Genomic DNA, 20951 nt, shown 5'->3' with positions numbered 1-20951 from the left:
AGAATATAAGTAAAAGATAAAGATCAAAACAAAATTATATTATTTGGTGAATTGCAAATACTAAGCTGAACTGATGAAAGATGAAAGAAATGTTAATAAATATAAATTCTGGGAGATGATGGTTCCCTCGCTTCACATGTGAGTTTAACTTTAAATCACGTCATAAAGGGTCAGTAGTTGTGCGGTACTTTGTGGTAATCCATAACAGCCAATAGAGGGCGGTGCAGCGATGCTCTTTAATACTACAAGCGAAAAACGTAAACAACAAAGAAGAAGAGGTCAGCTGACTCGAGCGAGTCAGGAACTGGAGAGCAGCAACCTCTTCACCAGGAGTGATCAGATCCACGTTAGCGAAGGACTGTTGATTATCTCGTCACCTCGCAGCTGCACACATTAAAGGTGCAGCAGCATGAAGGGTTTGTACTGCCGAGCCGGTGCAGAGCCCAAGTTCGTCATCCAGGAAACGGTGAGTTTGTGTCTCTTATTATCATCAATGAGATTTCTCATTTATAGCCCACAGTTTACGTTGTATTACAGTGTTTAGAGGATGAACATGCTGCATGTGTGATGGCTGACTTCAGGCATCAAATGCATCCATAATGTCTCCTTTACAATCTCTCTGTGTGTGTGTGTGTGTGTGTGTGTGTGTCTCTTTATTCAAATTGTATGTCTCTTATGAGATACTTTTATGTCTGTGTGTTTCCCTGCAGAGTCTCCCAGAGGCTGTAGGCAGCCACCAGGTCCGGGTTCAGGTGAAGGCTTGTGGACTCAGTCCGCTGGACCTCAAGGTACTTAAATCAAAGATGGTGTGAGCGTGACCGTTAAATCACAGTACATAACCAGACGGTAGAACAGATATATATATATATATATATATATCCGAGACATATCAAACTGTCTTTAGTTGCTTTTATTAAAGAGTCACCGATTAAAGAATCCATGGTGGTCCAATGAGAGATGTTACACTTCTCTGAGACACACTGGATAATACACTAAATAATACACTAAATAATACACTGGATAATACACTGGATAATACACTAAATAATACACTAAATAATACACTAAATAATACACTAGATAATACACTAAATAATACACTAGATAATACACTAAATAATACACTAAATAATACACTGGATAATACACTAGATAATACACTGGATAATACACTGGATAATACACTGGATAATACACTAGATAATACACTAGATAATACACTGGATAATACACTGGATAATACACTGGATAATACACTAAATAATACACTAAATAATACACTGGATAATACACTAGATAATACACTGGATAATACACTGGATAATACACTGGATAATACACTGGATAATACACTAAATAATACACTAAATAATACACTAGATAATACACTGGATAATACACTGGATAATACACTGGATAATACACTAAATAATACACTAGATAATACACTGGATAATACACTAGATAATACACTAGATAATACACTGGATAATACATATGTTACATGTTTGAATCTCTGAGTGCAGGAGAAAAAATGATTGGAATTGTAGATATATTTTGTCAGTATTGTTTCCTCATGTTCACACCAGTAAAGGTCACTTAATAAATGACCGTAGTGATGACTCCTCTCTTCTCCTCTCTCCTGTCTCTCTTCTCTTCTCTCTCCTCTTCTCTTTGCTGCTCCTCTCTCCTCCTCCTCTCTCTCTGCTCCTCTCTCTTCTCTCTCCTCTCTCTCTCTCTGCTCCTCTCCTCCTCTCTCTCCCTTCTCCTCTCTCCTCATCTTCTCTCTCTGCTCCTCTCTCCCCTCTCTCTCTCTCTCTCTCTCTGCTCCTCTCTTCTCTCCTCCTCTCTCTCCTCTGCTCCTCTCTCCTCCTCCTCTCTCTCCTCCTCTCTCTGCTCCAGCTGCTCGATGACGTCGGGATAAAGAGAGATTTGATTCCCGTTGGCAGAGAGGTGGCCGGAGTCGTGCTGCAAGGTTGTTATTAACACCAAACCACACGTTTCAGTCTGACTGTTCAACAGGACAACAGACCTTTAGTCAACATCACTGAAACTTATTTGTGTATTCTCTTCTTTTTATTTTTCCACAGTGGGCGCCAAGGTGTCTTTCTTCCATCCGGAGGATGCGGTTGTAGGTAAGACATATAGACAAAGATGTAACTGTGTGGACAGTTATCGGATATGTATTTGTAACATCTGATAACTAATAATAGAACAACTAGAACCAGGTGATGTAACGTTGTCAAACCTTCCTGTTCCAGGTATTCTGCCTCTGGACTCTCCCTGTTCTGGACTCTGCGACGTCATTGACATAGATGAACACTATTTAGGTATCTCACTCACACACACACACACACACACACACACACACACACACACACACACACTCTGTTTCATCTGCACCTCATGTGCTCCAAAAATAAAATGGTGCTGGCAGTTTAAAAAGCACAGACTGCCTCCTCTTATCTGTGTGTGTGTGTGTGTGTGTGTGTGTGTGTGTGTGTGTGTGTGTGTTTCTGTTCTGCAGTCCAGAAGCCAGAGAAGCTGAGCTCGGTGTGTGTAGCCGGAGCTCTGCGTGACGCCCTCTGTGCTTACACTGCTCTGCACACACACGCTCGCGTGGCGGCGGGTCACACACTGCTGGTCCTGGACGGAGCCAGCGTACGTAAGACCTTCTGTCGCTCTCTACTTCATGATACAACGAAGACGGAATTTAAACGTGACGTTCTCGTCTCCGCTCCCTCCTCCAGTCGTTCGGCCTCATGTGCATCCAGCTGGCTTGTTACCACGGCGTGAAGGTCTTCACGACGTCACACTCGCCGCAACAACACGCCTTCCTGGAGCAGCTTCGGCCCAGCGTAGGTAAGTGCAGGCCGACCGTATGAAGCGCTGTTTAAATCCTCAACAGTAACACTGACCCAATCTTCACGTAAAATGATTTCTCATACATGTATTCGTGCTCTTTCACCCTTTTTCTTTTTAAATATCTTTTTCCTGTCTTCTTCTTCTTCTTCTTCTCCTTCTTCTCCTCCTCCTCCTCCTCCTCCTCCTCCTCCTCCTCCTCCTCCTCCTCCCCGTCATCCTTTCCTCAGGTGTTCAGGATCCTTTAGTAGGTGAGGTCTTCTCCTTCTAGCTGACTTGCATTCTTGCTTCCTTGCTTCCTGCTTCTCGTCTCAGTCTGATTAATCAATACGAGCTGTAGGGTGTCCCTCCTCGTCTGTCTGAATCCAGGATCAAATCACCACCGTTAATATATCAAGTTCAATATTTATCATATGCACAACAAATACAGAGAGGAAGTTGTTTGCAAGCTAATTAAATAAGTATATAAAAGAAAAAGATCACGCAAGTAAAAACAAAACCTAGAACATAAAATGTCACAGAGTTGACATTTCATTTAAGTATGTTACCCCAAGATAAGACCTTCCTCATGAATAAATGTTGTGAAAGGGAGACTGAATTTAAAAAGTGAAAATCTCTTTATCTAAAATCTGCTGCCACCATGTGGCAAAACATTGAAACTACAGCCATGACAACTAAAACTGGCAGATTTCAACATGTTTTCAATGCATCATGAACCAGATTAGACTCGTGATGTATTGATGCTGTGTCTTTGTGTGCAAAGCCAAAGTTGTTCCAGTGTTTAACGGCCCATCGGACCTGCTGCCCGCGGTTCTGGAGGAGACGGGAGGACTGGGAGTGGACATCGTGGTGGACTCTGGAGGTAAACGCGTCTCTGTGTGTGTGTCCCAGTCACACTGAGGAACACATGAACGATTCAACGTCATAACGTACGTGTGTGTGTGTGTGTGTGTGTGTGTGTGTGTGTGTGTAGTGCGTCTGCAAGAGGTAGAGTCAGAGGAGGCGAAGCTCCTCCCACACAAACATGACATCATCAGTGTGCTGGGAGTGGGGGGGCACTGGGTCACGACCCACAAAGACCTGCAGGTGAGTTCTTTAAAAATCCCTCTGGGAGCTCAAAAATCTGAATTTTGAAGAGCTCAAAAAAAAAATTCAAATGAAGTCTTATTTGTCCCTGTTGTGTTTTCACAGCTGGATCCTCCAGACTGCAGACTGCTGCATCTAAAGTCCGCCTCCATGACTTTCCTCAACCATGAAGTGTGGACGGCTTCATCGGCGCAGCAGGGACGGTACCTGCGTATCCTGCTGCACACGGCGTGTGATCTATGAACTGTACTATATGCTATATGCCCACGATCAGATACATAAAGTCCCTCCTTCACAGACCGCTGTCAGATATCCTCAAGGACATCGTGGAGAAGATGTCCGCCGGAGTCCTCAGGTAACGCGTCACGTCCTCTGTTCATCCACAGGTACTGGTGTCGATGAAGACAACTCGAGTCAGGAATCCAGAAATAAATGATGTAAAATGCACTGAAAGCCACATGCACAGTTATTTTCATTCATCCCTTTATGCTAATGAGCCAGAGAACAAGGCGGGGGCCGATGGGGGCTGGGAGGCGGGGCTAAAGAAAACGAGGATTGCGGGTAACTCTATTCTCAAAAGACGGCACCGGTGTTTAGTGATGCACCCTCTGGTTTTACTTTAGTGCCTCTAAATGTGATTTTTAAAGAGCTGACCATTTGTGTCCCGTCTCTCCAGACCTCAGCCCGAGGAGGCGGTCCCTCTCTATGAAGCCACGGTGATGATGGAGAGCGTGCAGCGTCACCAGAAGAGAAAGGCCGTCGTCCAACTCTGACCGCAAAACGACCTACGATTCACAGGAGGAACCCAACTGTTTAACAGAGCGAGTGAACGGTCAGAAACACCGTTTTTAGGGGCCTGAAACCCGTCGCGGCGTCAAGAGGAGCACAAGACATCACGACGCTTTGAGAATCCACAGCGCTTCATTTGACTCAATAAACACACGTTTTATCCCCAAAAAGATACGACTGCAATTCTTGCTTTTGGTGTACAAAGTTTTTAAGTTATTCAAATTACAATATGAAACAAACTATAAACAAAGTGGCTGTCATAAAACGTACCGGTGCATTACATTACATTACAGTCATTTAACAGACGCTTTTATCCAAAGCGACTTACAATTCAGTATCTATCTACACACCGTAGGCGCAGCTACGGGAGACATTCTTGGGGTTAAGTGTCTTGCTCAAGGACACGTTGACACGAGACTAGTGGAGCAGGAGTCGGGGATCAAACCTCTGACCCTCTGATTGAAAGACAGCCCTGCTCTCCACTTAGCCACGGACACCCCGGTTGCAGTTGTTGTCGTCTGTATTTTGTAACTACTTGAATAGAAATGATCGAGGACTGTACTGTCACTTTAAATCAGACGATAAATAAAGACAAGGCTGTCTTACATGAGTCCAGAAGAACACTGTAGTGATGGAGGTGATCAGGTCCTCACCGTCATTGTGAACGGGGCAGAGTCTCTTTCACGTGTCACCGGTGCGTCCTCACTTACAGCTCCTCCAGGAAAAGCCTCTCGATGCATCTGAGGAGCCGGGACGTCCCACGAGAAGGAGCCCAGTGCAGCCGATATATACCGTCGCTTCTGATCGGACATCAGCTCGCGGCGTCGGCATCCGGTTGGCGTGGAAACGGTTCGCCCGGCGGTTGTCTCGGCGGGCCTTCCAGCAGCTCGAGGCAGCTTCCCAGAATGCACCTCTCCTCCTGTCGCAGCGACTCGACCACATAGAGCTGCTCCCTGACCGGCAGGTCGCACTGGCGGAGGAGATCGGCGATCTAAACAAACACACACACACACACACACACACACACACCAGGTCAAAAAACACAAATCTGGTTGTGTGTGTGTGTGTGTGTGTGTGTGTGTGTGTGTACACACACCTTATCCAGAGCGGTGTGAGAGTCTTGAAGGAGTCGCTGACAGAGAGTCTTGGCCGTCTGGACGCTCCACTCCTCTCTCTCCTCACACAGCACCTGACCGAGCAACACCGCCTTCCAGAGGTGGCTATGAAAACACACACACACGCACACGCGCACACACGCACACACACACGCGCGCACACACACACACACACACACACACACACACACACACACACACACACACACACACACACACACACACACACACACACACACACACACACGTAATAAATCATTTATTCACTCAAACGTAGCGTCTAGAGCAGTGGAGCTTCACTTTTTTACAGATATACACATACTGTGTGCGTGTGTGTGTGTGTGTGTGTGTGTGTGTGTGTGGTCTTACTACAGTGTTTGTGGCAGTGACAGCAGTCTGAGAGCCGTCATCAGCCTCCAACCAGGACCTTCACTGGACACAGTGAGATTACTGACGGGAGGAAAGAGGAGTTGAAGGGAGAAACGCTGGAGTGATTTTATGAATCAAATTTATTAGACTTATTTAAATTGTAATCATTTCTAAAACAGCGATATCTCTGGGTGTAGTAATTAATCTAGTTTAGCATAAAGACCTGACACAAGACATGTGGCTCCACATGTGACTGTTCCTTTAACATCCCCTCCTGGTTCCTCTAAAATAAAATAAAATAAAAAATAAAATAAAATAAATTAAATAAAAAATAAAAGAACAAAACAAAATAAAAAATTATAAAATAAAAAAATTAAAATATAATATAAAATAATAATAAAAAAATAAATAATAAAATTAAATTAAACTCAATAAAATTAAAATGTACAAGTCTTACTGAAGGAAATTGTTCTCTTTGAGAAACTTGATCTTCTGATCCAAACTCTTGTCACCTCTTAAAACGTCACAGAGGAGATCTGAGGGACAACAGTGAAACACACAAACGTACGATTACAGAAAAACAACAACTGCAACATTCACAAAGACACCAAACACGAATCCACGTTGCCTTCAGAGGCGAAGATGACGAGTGATTTTGTATTTCCTTGCTGCAGCTCACCGGCATCCACATAGACCACGCTGTTGGGGTTGCGGGGGGCGACGAACCCGTACTCTAGCATCAGGCGCTGGCTGTCATGTGACCCGTAGTTAATGAAGGCCTGCTGGTAGCGGGGCGTCCCGGAAACGCTCCGGATTTCATAACATCTGGTCACGTCATTGAAACTTGCTTTCACCTGGAAAAAAAAAAAAAAGGTGGAAACTCATGATTGGCTCTCCGTCTTTCCAACTGTCCAACGAGTTCAAAGGAAGCAGAACAGGTCATATCCTCAGAGGTCTGTGGCGATGCGTTTACTGCAGTTTGACGTTTACCTGCACATCGGGGCCGTGGTTGAGCAGGTCCAGAAAGGGAGCTAAGGCGTAAACATCTTGTCCAGAGAGGGAGTCGTTGGATGGGTGGGACATGAAGACAGAGCGCGTGTTGACACTACACCACGCCCACCTGGAGGAGGAGGAGGAGGAGGAGGAGGAGGAGCAGCAGCACAGCTTAATAACCTGACAGAAAACAAATTATAGTCTGGAAACATTTCCATTGTCATAAACTTGAACTTTGCACACCTGTCAAGATTATGAATGGGCTTATAGTCCACGTATAGGTGTGTGTGTGTGTGTGTGTGTGTGTGTGTGTGTGTGTGTGTGTGTGTGTGTGTGTGTGTGTGTATACCTCAATGCTTCATATGTCAACACCTCATCCACGGGCTGACTCAGCAGTGGCTGCAGAGATCTGGATCAAGAATAAATCACTGACATGTTGGGGCGACACCGACATTGCTCACAGAAACAGAAGACCGATGGAACGTTGATGACACCTCAATGCAGCCTCAATGACTGAACTGGCCGCAGTGTCGAGCTCACCTGAAAAAGTTCTGATGAAGCGAGTGGAGCTCTCGCACCGCCTCCCTCTGCTCTAAAGCCCGGCGCCGCGCGCCGCTCGGCAGGACGGCCGCGGCGGCGTCGGTGAAGTAGGCGGGGCAGGCGTAAGCGGCGGGCAACGCGTCGATGTAGGGGAACCAGTCGGAGGCCTCCCCCAGGTGGCGCTCACACACCAGGAAGACGCAGAGCGCCAACAGCGGGGAGAGGCGGGGCTTCCAGCTTGGTGGAGACACAAGCAATGAATACCGACTCCCCTAAACCTGAACGATTTAGTCTGTTTTAATGAAATCTACCTCTTGATATACTGTCCCAGGTAGCTGTCCAGCACGGTTGAGGTCGTGAGGAGACAGGACTCTGGCAGAGAAATGAGCAGCTGACCAGGCTGACGGAAGAACAGAGATGAAGAGATGGAGAAACAATGTAGATAAAAAAAAGAATGAATGACTAAAACGAAGTCAAAGAAAACGTCAGCAGAAATATTACACTCCTGGTTAAATTGAGGCGTCTGATTGGACGTTTGTTTAGCTTTAAGTATGTTAATTTGCCATCTAGTTATCATGCAGATCATTCTAGATGTGAATGTGTGCACCAGGAAAGGACTTTAAAATAAAGAGCGCCAGCCTTACTGGTAAAAGGAATCAATGTATTCATTCTGTGATTGACATTAAAGTATTTACTGTCTACATAAACTGCATCCATGTGTCGTAGTTCATTCAGTCAGAGGCAGACTCACCTTTATGCTCTTAAGAGCTTGAAGTCCTCTCCCCGTGTCTGTGCAACAAACACACACACACACACACACACACACACACTTTAAAGGCTGTCGTTCAATCCATCAGTCAGATTATTACACACGGGTTGAGTGCAGTGAAAGGTCTGGAGAAGCAAATTGGCTGCTACAGTAGAGAACAGTAGAGAACAGTAGAATACAGTAGAGTACAGCAGAGTACAGCAGAGTACAGTAGAGTACAGCAGAGTACAGTAGAGAACAGTAGAGTACAGCAGAGTACAGTAGAGTACAGTAGAGTACAGCAGAGTATAGCAGAGTACAGTAGAATACAGTAGAGTACAGCAGAGTACAGTAGAATACAGTAGAGTACAGTAGAGAACAGTATAGTACAGTAGAGTACAGCAGAGTACAGTAGAGAACAGTAGAGTACAGCAGAGTACAGTAGAGTACAGTAGAGTACAACACAGTACAGTAGAGTACAGTAGAGTACAGCAGAGTACAGTAGAGTACAGCAGAATACAGTAGAGTACAGTAGAGTACAGCAGAGTACAGTAGAATACAGTAGAGTACAGTAGAGAACAGTAGAGTACAGCAGAGTACAGTAGAGTACAGCAGAGTACAGTAGAATACAGTAGAGAACAGTAGAGTACAGCAGAGTACAGCAGAGTACAACAGAGTACAGTAGAGTACAGTAGAGAACAGTAGAGTACAACAGAGTACAGTAGAGAACAGTAGAGAACAGTAGAAGTCGTACCAGTGAAGAGCGCCGGCTGCAGCAGCGTGGAGCTGAATCCTCGCTGGTGCAGAAACGTCCTCAGCCTCACATACTGCAGCTGATGACACAGAGACACTGAGGAAACAGAAGCAGACCGATGCTGAAACAGACGACAGCAGGGAAACGTTTAAAAGTGACAGCTGTCGACTGGTTTATACCAGACTGGACGACGCTCTCGCGTTTCCGCCTCCTCTTCCTCGCAGCTCGTCCCCTCATGACCCCCACCTGGACCTGGACCACGCAAACACACACATTGACATTAATCCCCCAACTTGCTTGTCCATAAAATCTGTGTTTTGTGGAGCACGGACATTGAACGCTACTTCTGATAACCCATTAAATACCCAAAAAAATGACAACGCAAAGATATACACGGAGCTTAAAATACAAAGTAAATAACAAACTGAAGTAGTACATTGTTTAACACGTGCATCATTACTGTTAAGAGGTGGTAAGAAACAAGCACCAAGCACAATACCTAGATATTATTCTCATTTGTAGAAAATCTTCGTCCTGTACGGGCTGCTCCTCGGGGGTCACACCCACGTGGTTGACTTGTTTTTTTTCCCGGGTGTGCGCAGTAACACTGCGCCGCAGACCACCAGCTCTCCTCCCCCCTTTTTTCCCCTCCGTTCTCCCTCCGTTCCTTCTTCCTGAACGCTTCACTCCTCTCTGCAGCTTCAACACTCAACACTGCAACACCAGCTGAAAGTAAGAAACCTCCAGTCTACTACTAGTTAGACATTCACAGCAATTTAATGCGTATTTACGGCTATTTACGGTATTTTACGGCTCGGTCTACTAACTGAAACATGCTCGTGAGCCAGTGTTTGTTATGTGACGCTGTTCTGGAACCAGGCAGAAGCTCCCGAAGCTGAAACAATGTATCAATGTGGCAATTTCACTTTTATTGTGACCCAATGCATTGAGTTATATGACGTTAACTGTTCGTTCACACCTTTTGGTGCACATGCATGAATGCTTGTAAAACCAGTTCGTATTGTAACGTTAAAGGTTTCTGGACTAAAGGTCGTAACAGTTACTCTCGTGCACTTTTTAATTCTCGTCATAATGTTTTGGGTATTTTTGATAAAATAGTCTTTTTTTAATGCTGAACCCGTTGTTGCTGTTAGACCTTTCACAATTTAAAGTTATGTTTACATTAATCAGAATTAGTTTTATTACCGAGTAGGTTTTTCACATAGAAGCAACTCTCTTTGGCGTTTTGGGGCATCATAATTAATGTGAGTGTAAATAAAATAAGCAAGAAACATAAATATACATTTTTTAAAAATACAATAAAATATGAAAAATAATATGCAGTTTATGTTCCCATTTTTAATGACTTGTATCAAAGTAAAACGATGTTATCAAATGTGAGTTCACAAATCAATCTTTAATTCCAGCTGCATTAGATTATAGACAATTCAAAGAACTATTCACATCTCTCTCTCACTCTCACTCACTCTCTGGAGTACATCCACATTACTCCGTTTTCGTTTGGAAACGCATATGTTTTGCTACGGTTACACTGAGCGTCCACACTACGCCGGCGTTTTGGAGCACCGTAAACGGATAAGTTTAGATACGATCCCGAAGCCGGATAACTTTGGAAACTCCGGGTAGCGTATTCGTGTGGACGGACGGAAACGCATACGTTTGGAAACGATGACGTAACGCCCGCGATCGACTACCAGGTTAACTGACAACTGATTACAGGCGTTGCTGACCTTGTTGTCTTTACTAGCAGCTGTTGTCCAGTTAAAGTCTACATGTCTGAGGAGGAAACAGCTGTTATTGTAGCGATCGGTGAGCGGGGAGAGAGAGAGAGAGAGAGAGAGAGAGAGAGAGAGAGAGAGAGAGAGAGAGAGAGAGAGAGAGAGAGAGAGAGAGAGAGAGAGAGAGACCCGCAGCGTTGTAACTAACGTTAAGTCTGAAAAATAAAACGTATTAAACTTTCCACGAACTGTATCTGTTTGAGTTTATAGAGGAAGATTTGAGAGAAGATCTTAAGTATCAAACACATACTTACGATCATTAAAGACTACTTTATTACTCTGGTTGCTTAGTTACAAAATACGACAATCTACTTCCTGTTTACATCAACGTATGACTCTTCATGAACGTGAAGAGTCACGTGATATTCGTTTCCAGGCGTGTAATATAGACGGAGATCACTTCGGAAACGATGGCTGAAACGCCGTGTGGACGGAGATCGTTTTCGTTTGAAAACTCCGTTTCGTTCTGTCTCTGTCTCTTTCTCTCTCTCTCTGTCTCTCTCTCTCTGTCACCATGACTCAGCAATTCTTATACCCTTTTGAATCTCATCCTATACACTGATTGTTTATTTTGGATGGAGTTCAGAAAGTCCTCGCCCTTTCCAGACTGAAAGCTTTGTATGTTTAGGGCCTTGGTGCATTATTTTACATTATCATAAGACATATTGTCACCATGAATCAGCAAATCTGATCCTCCTACGACATTCTTTACTCACGTTGTTTTACTGCCTTCTCTGGACTGAAACCTGTGTGTGTGTGTGTGTGTGTGTGTGTGTGTGTGAGAACCATTAACGCCGCTGTCTCTCTGTGAACAGACATGTCTACCAAGGTTGCGGTGGTGACGGGCAGCAACAAGGGCATCGGCCTGGCCATCGTCCGGTCGCTCTGCAAGCAGTACCAAGGAGACGTCTACATCACCGCCAGAGACGTGTAGGTGGCTCACCTGGGGGGGACACCTCCACATACTGCACTATCACTGCTGACTCATGTTTCACCGAAGTATATATCTGTTACAACATATAGAGATCAAATGAATTCAGTCTTCTTTCTTCTTCTTCTTCTTCTCTTGCTGCAGCGGCCGCGGTCAGGAGGCAGTGAAGTCTCTGGCCACCGAGGGGCTGAAGCCAAAGTTCCACCAGCTGGACATCAACGACCTGAAGAGCATCACCGCCGCTGCTGCTTACTTCAAAGAGAAGTACGGAGGCGTGGACGTCCTCATCAACAACGCTGGGATAGCGTTCAAAGGTAGGATGACAGTGTTCACTGTAGGACACACAACGTGACGACTGAGACGAACTGAACAACGCTGGTATGACATGAGAACCAGAAGCATCTTTTTATCCCCTAAATGACTAAAATGACTTTATATCGGATGTTTTGAGCTGCGGCTATGAACTGAAGGAGATGTCCAATAAGGAGGTGATGATTGTGTCATATCTCTCTCTCTCTCTCTCTCTCTCTCTCTCTCTCGTCTCTCTCTCTCTCTCTCTCTCTCTTCAGGGGCGGACACAACTCCATTTCCAGTCCAGGCCGAGGTGACCCTGAAGACGAACTCTTCGCCACCAGAGACATGTTGACTCACTTCCTGCCGCTCATCAAAGCTGGAGGTAAAGAAGACGCAGAAGGAAGTCCTCCGTCCGTCCCTGCTGTCTCAATAAACAGATCAGTGTCTATTTCAGAGTATCTGTCTCTCGTGTTCCAGTAGCTCCTGATCGCACCAAAGACGAGACGTAAAATGTATCTTTTCCTGGCTTTGGTAACGGCTTCAAACATCCTGTGTGTGTGTGTGTGTGTGTGTGTGTGTGTGTGTGGTGTGTGTGTGTGTGTGTGTGTGTGTGTGTGTGTGTGTGTGTGTGTGTGTGTGTGTGTGTGTGTGTTGTGTGTGTGTGTGTTTCAGGTCGCGTGGTGAACGTCTCCAGCTTCGTCGGCGCCCGCACTTTGAACAAGTGCAGCCCGGACCTCCAGCAGCGCTTCCGCAGCGAGGACATCACGGAGGAGGAGCTGACTGGACTGGCAGCAGTTTGTGGACCAGGCCAAGAGGGGCGAGCACGCCAAGGGCGGCTGGCCCGACACGGCGTACGGGACGTCCAAGACCGGAGTAACGGTAGGACCGGTCGGACTTTTCTTTAACCGGGTATCTCACCTGTGGAGACCAGCACCGGTTTGCAGGAATTAGAATGGAAAGAGAGATTCATCAGTCAGTCAGGGATCATTAGAAGAGATGATTGAAATGCTTCTCGAATGCCATATTTCCTTTCATAGAGACATTCATTATTTACGTGTGTGTGTGTGTGTGTGTGTGTGTGTGTGTGTGTGTGTGTGTGTGTGTGTGTGTGTGTGTGTGTGTGTGTGTGTGTGTGTGTGTGTCCTCAGGTCCTGTCCATGATCCATGCTCGTCGTCTGTCCAAGGAGAGACCCAATGACGGGGTAACTTGAGAAAATATGACGTCTTTTAATGAAACGACAAGAAGCGCCTCGCTGCTAACGTTCTTTGGTGTTTTATTATTATTATTAATTATTAATTATTATTGCCGTTTCTCTCAGGTCCTGGTGAACGCCTGCTGTCCAGGTTGGGTGCGCACCGACATGGCCGGTGACAAAGCCCCCAAGTCTCCAGACGAGGGCGCCATCACTCCGGTCTACCTGGCGCTGCTGCCGCCCGGAGCCACAGAGCCTCACGGGAAGTTCGTCTCCGATAAAGAAGTCCAGCCGTGGTGAAAAGGGGAGAAAAAAATAATCTAAAATCTGACACAAGCAAGGGAACGCTGATATGTGATGCTGTGTGGGTTGTATGTAACGACACCCATTCATTATGCTGTTTAATCACTTTGCCTTCGCCAGTATAAACATCTTTTCTTTTTTTTTTTACATGAAAAGGGAAAACTTGCCTTAACAGGATGAAGCTTCAATGTTGTGAGATCTAAGAAAATAAAATGCTTTTCTGTCAAAACTAAAAAAAAGTCTTTTCTACAAGATGTTATTCTGCTTTCAGTAAAATAATAAAAGAGATTCAAAACACTAAAAAACTTGTCAAAATCTTAATTATCAATGTGGAAACGGGACAGTGTACCGATGTTGCATCTAAGTATGCATCGCAGATTTAATGTAATTTTATCAACTGATCAATCATGATGCACATATTTCAAAGAAAAATCACATTCTGTATATTAAAGGAGCTTAAACTGTAAACAACAGTAAGATGTAATGTATTATATTATTATGATATTAATGTCTGGTTTAATGTCTGAAAACAGACTTCTGGGAGGAAAAATGTGACTTTTTTTTAAAGAAATAAGAGAAATTGGGATAATATTAAAGTTAGAAGTACCTGATGTACGTAACACAATGTGAAGAATGTGGAGGAGGAGGAGGAGCAGCACAGCTTAATAACCTGACAGAAAACAAATTATAGTCTGGAAACATTTCCATTGTCATAAACTTGAACTTTGCACACCTGTCAAGATTATGAATGGGCTTATAGTCCACGTTTAGAGGTGTGTGTGTGTGTGTGTGTGTGTGTGTGTGTGTGTGTGTGTGTGTGTGTGTGTGTGTGTGTGTGTGTGTACCTCAATGCTTCATATGTCAACACCTCATCCACGGGCTGACTCAGCAGTGGCTGCAGAGATCTGGATCAAGAATAAATCACTGACATGTTGGGGCGACACCGACATTGCTCACAGAAACAGAAGACCGATGGAACGTTGATGACACCTCAATGCAGCCTCAATGACTGAACTGGCCGCAGTGTCGAGCTCACCTGAAAAAGTTCCGATGAAGCGAGTGGAGCTCTCGCACCGCCTCCCTCTGCTCTAAAGCCCGGCGCCGCTCGGCAGGACGGCCGCGGCGGCGTCGGTGAAGTAGGCGGGGCAGGCGTAAGCGGCGGGCAACGCGTCGATGTAGGGGAACCAGTAGAGTACAGCAGAGAACAGTAGAGTACAGCAGAGTACAGCAGAGTACAGCAGAGTACAGTAGAGAACAGTAGAGTACAACAGAGTACAGTAGAGTACAGTAGAGTACAACAGAGTACAGTAGAGAACAGTAGAGTACAGCAGAGAACAGTAGAGAACAGTAGAGAACAGTAGAAGTCGTACCAGTGAAGAGCGCCGGCTGCAGCAGCGTGGAGCTGAATCCTCGCTGGTGCAGAAACGTCCTCAGCCTCACATACTGCAGCTGATGACACAGAGACACTGAGGAAACAGAAGCAGACCGATGCTGAAACAGACGACAGCAGGGAAACGTTTAAAAGTGACAGCTGTCGACTGGTTTATACCAGACTGGACGACGCTCTCGCGTTTCCGCCTCCTCTTCCTCGCAGCTCGTCCCCTCATGACCCCCACCTGGACCTGGACCACGCAAACACACACATTGACATTAATCCCCCAACTTGCTTGTCCATAAAATCTGTGTTTTGTGGAGCACGGACATTGAACGCTACTTCTGATAACCCATTAAATACCCAAAAAAATGACAACGCAAAGATATACACGGAGCTTAAAATACAAAGTAAATAACAAACTGAAGTAGTACATTGTTTAACACGTGCATCATTACTGTTAAGAGGTGGTAAGAAACAAGCACCAAGCACAATACCTAGATATTATTCTCATTTGTAGAAAATCTTCGTCCTGTACGGGCTGCTCCTCGGGGGTCACACCCACGTGTTTGACTTGTTTTTTTTCCGGGTGTGCGCAGTAACACTGCGCCGCAGACCACCAGCTCTCCTCCCCCCTTTTTTCCCCTCCGTTCTCCCTCCGTTCCTTCTTCCTGAACGCTTCACTCCTCTCTGCAGCTTCAACACTCAACACTGCAACACCAGCTGAAAGTAAGAAACCTCCAGTCTACTACTAGTTAGACATTCACAGCAATTTAATGCGTATTTACGGCTATTTACGGTATTTTACGGCTCGGTCTACTAACTGAAACATGCTCGTGAGCCAGTGTTTGTTATGTGACGCTGTTCTGGAACCAGGCAGAAGCTCCCGAAGCTGAAACAATGTATCAATGTGGCAATTTCACTTTTATTGTGACCCAATGCATTGAGTTATATGACGTTAACTGTTCGTTCACACCTTTTGGTGCACATGCATGAATGCTTGTAAAACCAGTTCGTATTGTAACGTTAAAGGTTTCTGGACTAAAGGTCGTAACAGTTACTCTCGTGCACTTTTTAATTCTCGTCATAATGTTTTGGGTATTTTTGATAAAATAGTCTTTTTTTAATGCTGAACCCGTTGTTGCTGTTAGACCTTTCACAATTTAAAGTTATGTTTACATTAATCAGAATTAGTTTTATTACCGAGTAGGTTTTTCACATAGAAGCAACTCTCTTTGGCGTTTTGGGGCATCATAATTAATGTGAGTGTAAATAAAATAAGCAAGAAACATAAATATACATTTTTAAAAAATACAATAAAATATGAAAAATAATATGCAGTTTATGTTCCCATTTTTAATGACTTGTATCAAAGTAAAACGATGTTATCAAATGTGAGTTCACAAATCAATCCTTAATTCCAGCTGCATTAGATTATAGACCAGGGGTATTCAATTAAAATTCCAAAAGGTCCAGATTGAGAAAATCTCCTCGTGCAAAGGTCCGGAACATTATAATAATATCTAACTTGCGCCATTTAGTGCCATATAGTAGCCTAGTAGTAGTAACAACGTCTCTGTGTAGTCAACAACTGTCAAATTTAAATAAAGACATCACACACATCAATTATATTTTAACAATTATTATTCTGTTTTCAAATTGAACTGGATGGATTATAAATAATACATAGAAATACATAAATAAATGTTCTTCTCTCATTTCAAGTAAAATAAAGGCTCCATCTAAAAATAAAATACACAAAAAATAACTTTTGAAAAACTTGCATCTTATTAAAAAAAGTGCTTGATTTTAGAAAAATGAATGAAAATTAAAGAGTGTGGCTGGAGTTAACTTTTTTTCTTCTCTTTTTGTTAACATCATAATGATCTGTCAACTTTATAATAAACAATCTCTTAACAATTGAACAGCTTTAACACCTCCTTTTCTCTTTCTTTCCCTCTTCCATCCCACTCCATCTCTTTTTCTTGTTTAGTGAGAGAAGTGAGTTGTAGTTTGTCCTGCCAGGATTTTAAATCTGGGCTGGAATGGTGTCAGGGCTAGTCTCATGCACATGTGAAGGTGCTCATTGGATATCCTGGAACGATATTTGTTTTTAATAATGTTCATAGTGGAAAAAGCTGCCTCAGTCGAAAGATTTGTGTTTGGTCTCATAGCGGCGTTTCACATTGGCCCTTAATGGCCACGGTCTCAAAACATATGAGACAGAGTGGTTTTGTAGCACCAGCAGGAAGAATGAACAAATACAAGTCCGTCCATTCTTTATTAAAAGCTCGGTTTTCGAGGTCCACTTTTCTCTTTTTAGAGCACGCCATGTTAACTTGCTTCTCCGACTTACTTCTCCCACTGCTCTCTCTCACTGCTCTCCGTCTCTCCGTCTCTCTCACTGTTCTCCGTCTCTCCGTCTCTCTCACTGCTCTCCGTCTCTCCGTCTCTCTCACTGCTCTCCGTCTCTCCGTCTCTCTCACTGTTCTCCGTCTCTCCGTCTCTCTCACTGTTCTCCGTCTCTCTCACTGCTCTCCGTCTCTCCGTCTCTCTCACTGCTCTCCGTCTCTCCGTCTCTCTCAATGGTGTCCGTCTCTCGCCTGTCTGCGTAATTTCATTCGACTCACGATGCATTTTGGAATAAACATTCGATTGGCTGAGTAGCGTCACGTGAGATTAAATTAATACATGCAATTGGTCAGTGTGTTTCCTGAACTGCTGAATGAGTGCCGTAAAGGCCAAAAAAGATGCGCAGGTTAAAACATTAGCGCCCGCCAAAATGTATGATTCTCAATTATATGTCCGGGTCCGGATAGGACAGCGTCTGGGTCCGGATCCGGACCGCGGTCCGCCAATTACCGACCCCTGTTATAGACAATTCAAAGAACTATTCACATCTCTCTCTCTCTCTCTCTCTCTCTCTCTCTCTCTCTCTCTCTCTCTCTCTCTCTCTCTCTCTCTCTCTCTCTCTCTCTCTGTGTCTGTGTGTGACCATGACTCAGCGATTCTTATCCCCTTTTGAATCTCATCCTATACACTGATTGTTTATTTTGGATGGAGTTCAGAAAGTCCTCGCCCTTTCCAGACTGAAAGCTTTGTATGTTTAGGGCCTTGGTGCATTATTTTACATTATCATAAGACATATTGTCACCATGAATCAGCAAATCTGATCCTCCTACGACATTCTTTACTCACGTTGTTTTACTGCCTTCTCTGGACTGAAACCTGTGTGTGGGTGTGCGCGCGTGTGTGTGTGTGTGTGTGTGTGTGTGTGTGTGTGTGTGTGTGTGTGTGTGTGTGTGTGTGTGTGTGTGTGTGTGTGTGTGTGAACCATTAACGCCGCTGTCTCTCTGTGAACAGACATGTCTACCAAGGTTGCGGTGGTGACGGGCAGCAACAAGGGCATCGGCCTGGCCATCGTCCGGTCGCTCTGCAAGCAGTACCAAGGAGACGTCTACATCACCGCCAGAGACGTGTAGGTGGCTCACCTGGGGGGGACACCTCCACATACTGCACTATCACTGCTGACTCATGTTTCACCGAAGTATATATCTGTTACAACATATAGAGATCAAATGAATTCAGTCTTCTTCTTCTTCTTCTTCTTCTTCTCTTGCTGCAGCGGCCGCGGTCAGGAGGCAGTGAAGTCTCTGGCCACCGAGGGGCTGAAGCCAAAGTTCCACCAGCTGGACATCAACGACCTGAAGAGCATCACCGCCGCTGCTGCTTACTTCAAAGAGAAGTACGGAGGCGTGGACGTCCTCATCAACAACGCTGGGATAGCGTTCAAAGGTAGGATGACAGTGTTCACTGTAGGACACACAACGTGACGACTGAGACGAACTGAACAACGCTGGTATGACATGAGAACCAGAAGCATCTTTTTATCCCCTAAATGACTAAAATGACTTTATATCGGATGTTTTGAGCTGCGGCTATGAACTGAAGGAGATGTCCAATAAGGAGGTGATGATTGTGTCATCTCTCTCTCTCTCTCTCTCTCTCTCTCTCTCTCTCTCTCTCTCTCTCTCTCTCTCTCTCTTCAGGGGCGGACACAACTCCATTTCCAGTCCAGGCCGAGGTGACCCTGAAGACGAACTTCTTCGCCACCAGAGACATGTTGACTCACTTCCTGCCGCTCATCAAAGCTGGAGGTAAGGAAGACGCAGAAGAAGAAGAAGTCCTCCGTCCGTCCCTGCTGTCTCAATAAACAGATCAGTGTCTATTTCAGAGTATCTGTCTCTCGTGTTCCAGTAGCTCCTGATCGCACCAAAGACGAGACGTAAAATGTATCTTTTCCTGGCTTTGGTAACGGCTTCAAACATCCTGTGTGTGTGTGTGTGTGTGTGTGTGTGTGTGTGTGTGTGTGTGTGTGTGTGTGTGTGTGTGTGTGTGTGTTTCAGGTCGCGTGGTGAACGTCTCCAGCTTCGTCGGCGCCCGCACTTTGAACAAGTGCAGCCCGGACCTCCAGCAGCGCTTCCGCAGCGAGGACATCACGGAGGAGGAGCTGACTGGACTGATGCAGCAGTTTGTGGACCAGGCCAAGAGGGGCGAGCACGCCAAGGGCGGCTGGCCCGACACGGCGTACGGGACGTCCAAGACCGGAGTAACGGTAGGACCGGTCGGACTTTTCTTTAACCGGGTGTCTCACCTGTGGAGACCAGCACCGGTTTGCAGGAATTAGAATGGAAAGAGAGATTCATCAGTCAGTCAGGGATCATTAGAAGAGATGGTTGAAATGCTTCTCGAATGCCATATTTCCTTTCATAGAGACATTCATTCATGTGTGTGTGTGTGTGTGTGTGTGTGTGTGTGTGTGTGTGTGTGTGTGTGTGTCCTCAGGTCCTGTCCATGATCCATGCTCGTCGTCTGTCCAAGGAGAGACCCAATGACGGGGTAACTTGAGAAAATATGACGTCTTTTAATGAAACGACAAGAAGCGCCTCGCTGCTAACGTTCTTTGGTGTTTTATTATTATTATTAATTATTATTGCCGTTTCTCTCAGGTCCTGGTGAACGCCTGCTGTCCAGGTTGGGTGCGCACCGACATGGCCGGTGACAAAGCCCCCAAGTCTCCAGACGAGGGCGCCATCACTCCGGTCTACCTGGCGCTGCTGCCGCCCGGAGCCACAGAGCCTCACGGGAAGTTCGTCTCCGATAAAGAAGTCCAGCCGTGGTGAAAAGGGGAGAAAAAAATAATGTAAAATCTGACACAAGCAAGGGAACGCTGATATGTGATGCTGTGTGGGTTGTATGTAATGACACCCATTCATTATGCTGTTTAATCACTTTGCCTTCGCCAGTATAAACATCTTTTCTTTTTTTTTTTTACATGAAAAGGGAAAACTTGCCTTAACAGGATGAAGCTTCAATGTTGTGAGATCTAAGAAAATAAAATGCTTTTCTGTCAAAACTAAAAAAAAGTCTTTTCTACAAGATGTTATTCTGCTTTCAGTAAAATAATAAAAGAGATTCAAAACACTAAAAAACTTGTCAAAATCTTAATTATCAATGTGGAAACGGGACAGTGTACCGATGTTGCATCTAAGTATGCATCGCAGATTTAATGTAATTTTATCAACTGATCAATCATGATGCACAAAGAAAATCACATTCTGTATATTAAAGGAGCTTAAACTGTAAACAACAGTAACATGTAATGTATTATATTATTATTATATTAATGTCTGGTTTAATGTCTGAAAACAGACTTCTGGGAGGAAAAATGTGACTTTTTTTTTTAAAGAAATAAGAGAAATTGGGTTAATATTAAAGTTAGAAGTACCTGATGTACGTAACA

At 44.7% G+C, this 20951-nt stretch overlaps 4 protein-coding genes and 1 long non-coding RNA gene across 6 annotated transcripts; 3 read left to right on the top strand and 2 right to left on the bottom strand.

The window, feature by feature from the left end:
- Positions 1 to 280: 280 nt before the first annotated feature.
- cryzl1 (crystallin, zeta (quinone reductase)-like 1) lies at positions 281 to 4907 on the top strand. Of its 2 annotated transcripts, XM_068732027.1 has the most exons (13): positions 281 to 466; positions 711 to 788; positions 1903 to 1975; positions 2091 to 2135; positions 2262 to 2330; positions 2528 to 2661; positions 2751 to 2862; positions 3093 to 3113; positions 3626 to 3724; positions 3836 to 3948; positions 4054 to 4159; positions 4258 to 4303; positions 4625 to 4907. In XM_068732027.1, the coding sequence occupies exons 1-13, from the start codon at positions 410 to 412 to the stop codon at positions 4719 to 4721; spliced, it is 1050 nt and encodes a 349-aa protein (XP_068588128.1). In that variant the 5' UTR covers positions 281 to 409; the 3' UTR covers positions 4722 to 4907. The 2 variants fall into 2 exon arrangements, with proteins under 2 accessions (XP_068588128.1, XP_068588129.1); XM_068732028.1 differs by lacking the exon at positions 3093 to 3113.
- On the bottom strand, positions 4895 to 9908 carry setd4 (SET domain containing 4). Its single transcript, XM_068732026.1, has 13 exons — positions 9756 to 9908; positions 9436 to 9508; positions 9257 to 9352; positions 8506 to 8543; positions 8066 to 8154; positions 7755 to 7991; positions 7564 to 7623; positions 7212 to 7341; positions 6901 to 7075; positions 6679 to 6757; positions 6222 to 6302; positions 5834 to 5957; positions 4895 to 5728 (listed from the first exon to the last, which is right to left on the bottom strand). Exons 2-13 carry the CDS (start codon positions 9491 to 9493, stop codon positions 5549 to 5551), a joined length of 1347 nt encoding a protein of 448 aa, XP_068588127.1. The 5' UTR covers positions 9494 to 9508; positions 9756 to 9908; the 3' UTR covers positions 4895 to 5548.
- Positions 9904 to 14081, top strand: LOC137888614 (carbonyl reductase [NADPH] 1-like). The gene is given in 9 exon segments (XM_068732030.1): positions 9904 to 9988; positions 11871 to 11985; positions 12131 to 12300; positions 12556 to 12606; positions 12609 to 12662; positions 12953 to 13067; positions 13069 to 13159; positions 13429 to 13482; positions 13600 to 14081. Coding segments are annotated over 8 exon segments (822 nt in total). The 5' UTR covers positions 9904 to 9988; positions 11871 to 11872; the 3' UTR covers positions 13774 to 14081.
- On the bottom strand, positions 13852 to 15776 carry LOC137888615 (uncharacterized). The gene is made up of 5 exons (XR_011105159.1): positions 15646 to 15776; positions 15326 to 15398; positions 14813 to 15242; positions 14622 to 14681; positions 13852 to 14446 (listed from the first exon to the last, which is right to left on the bottom strand). It is a non-coding gene; the product is annotated as an uncharacterized lncRNA (long non-coding RNA).
- Positions 15777 to 15792: 16 nt separating this feature from the next.
- LOC137888613 (carbonyl reductase [NADPH] 1-like) lies at positions 15793 to 20640 on the top strand. The gene is made up of 7 exons (XM_068732029.1): positions 15793 to 15877; positions 18512 to 18626; positions 18774 to 18943; positions 19198 to 19305; positions 19555 to 19763; positions 19994 to 20047; positions 20158 to 20640. Exons 2-7 carry the CDS (start codon positions 18514 to 18516, stop codon positions 20329 to 20331), a joined length of 828 nt encoding a protein of 275 aa, XP_068588130.1. The 5' UTR covers positions 15793 to 15877; positions 18512 to 18513; the 3' UTR covers positions 20332 to 20640.
- The last annotated feature ends 311 nt before the right edge of the window (positions 20641 to 20951 follow it).

Source organism: Cebidichthys violaceus, unplaced genomic scaffold (assembly GCF_023349555.1).
Source record: "Cebidichthys violaceus isolate CVI_PGR_0920_01 unplaced genomic scaffold, fCebVio1.0.p SCAF_56, whole genome shotgun sequence".
Classification (NCBI taxonomy): Eukaryota; Metazoa; Chordata; class Actinopteri; order Perciformes; family Stichaeidae; genus Cebidichthys; species Cebidichthys violaceus.
This window is presented reverse-complemented; position numbering and strand designations above follow the sequence as displayed.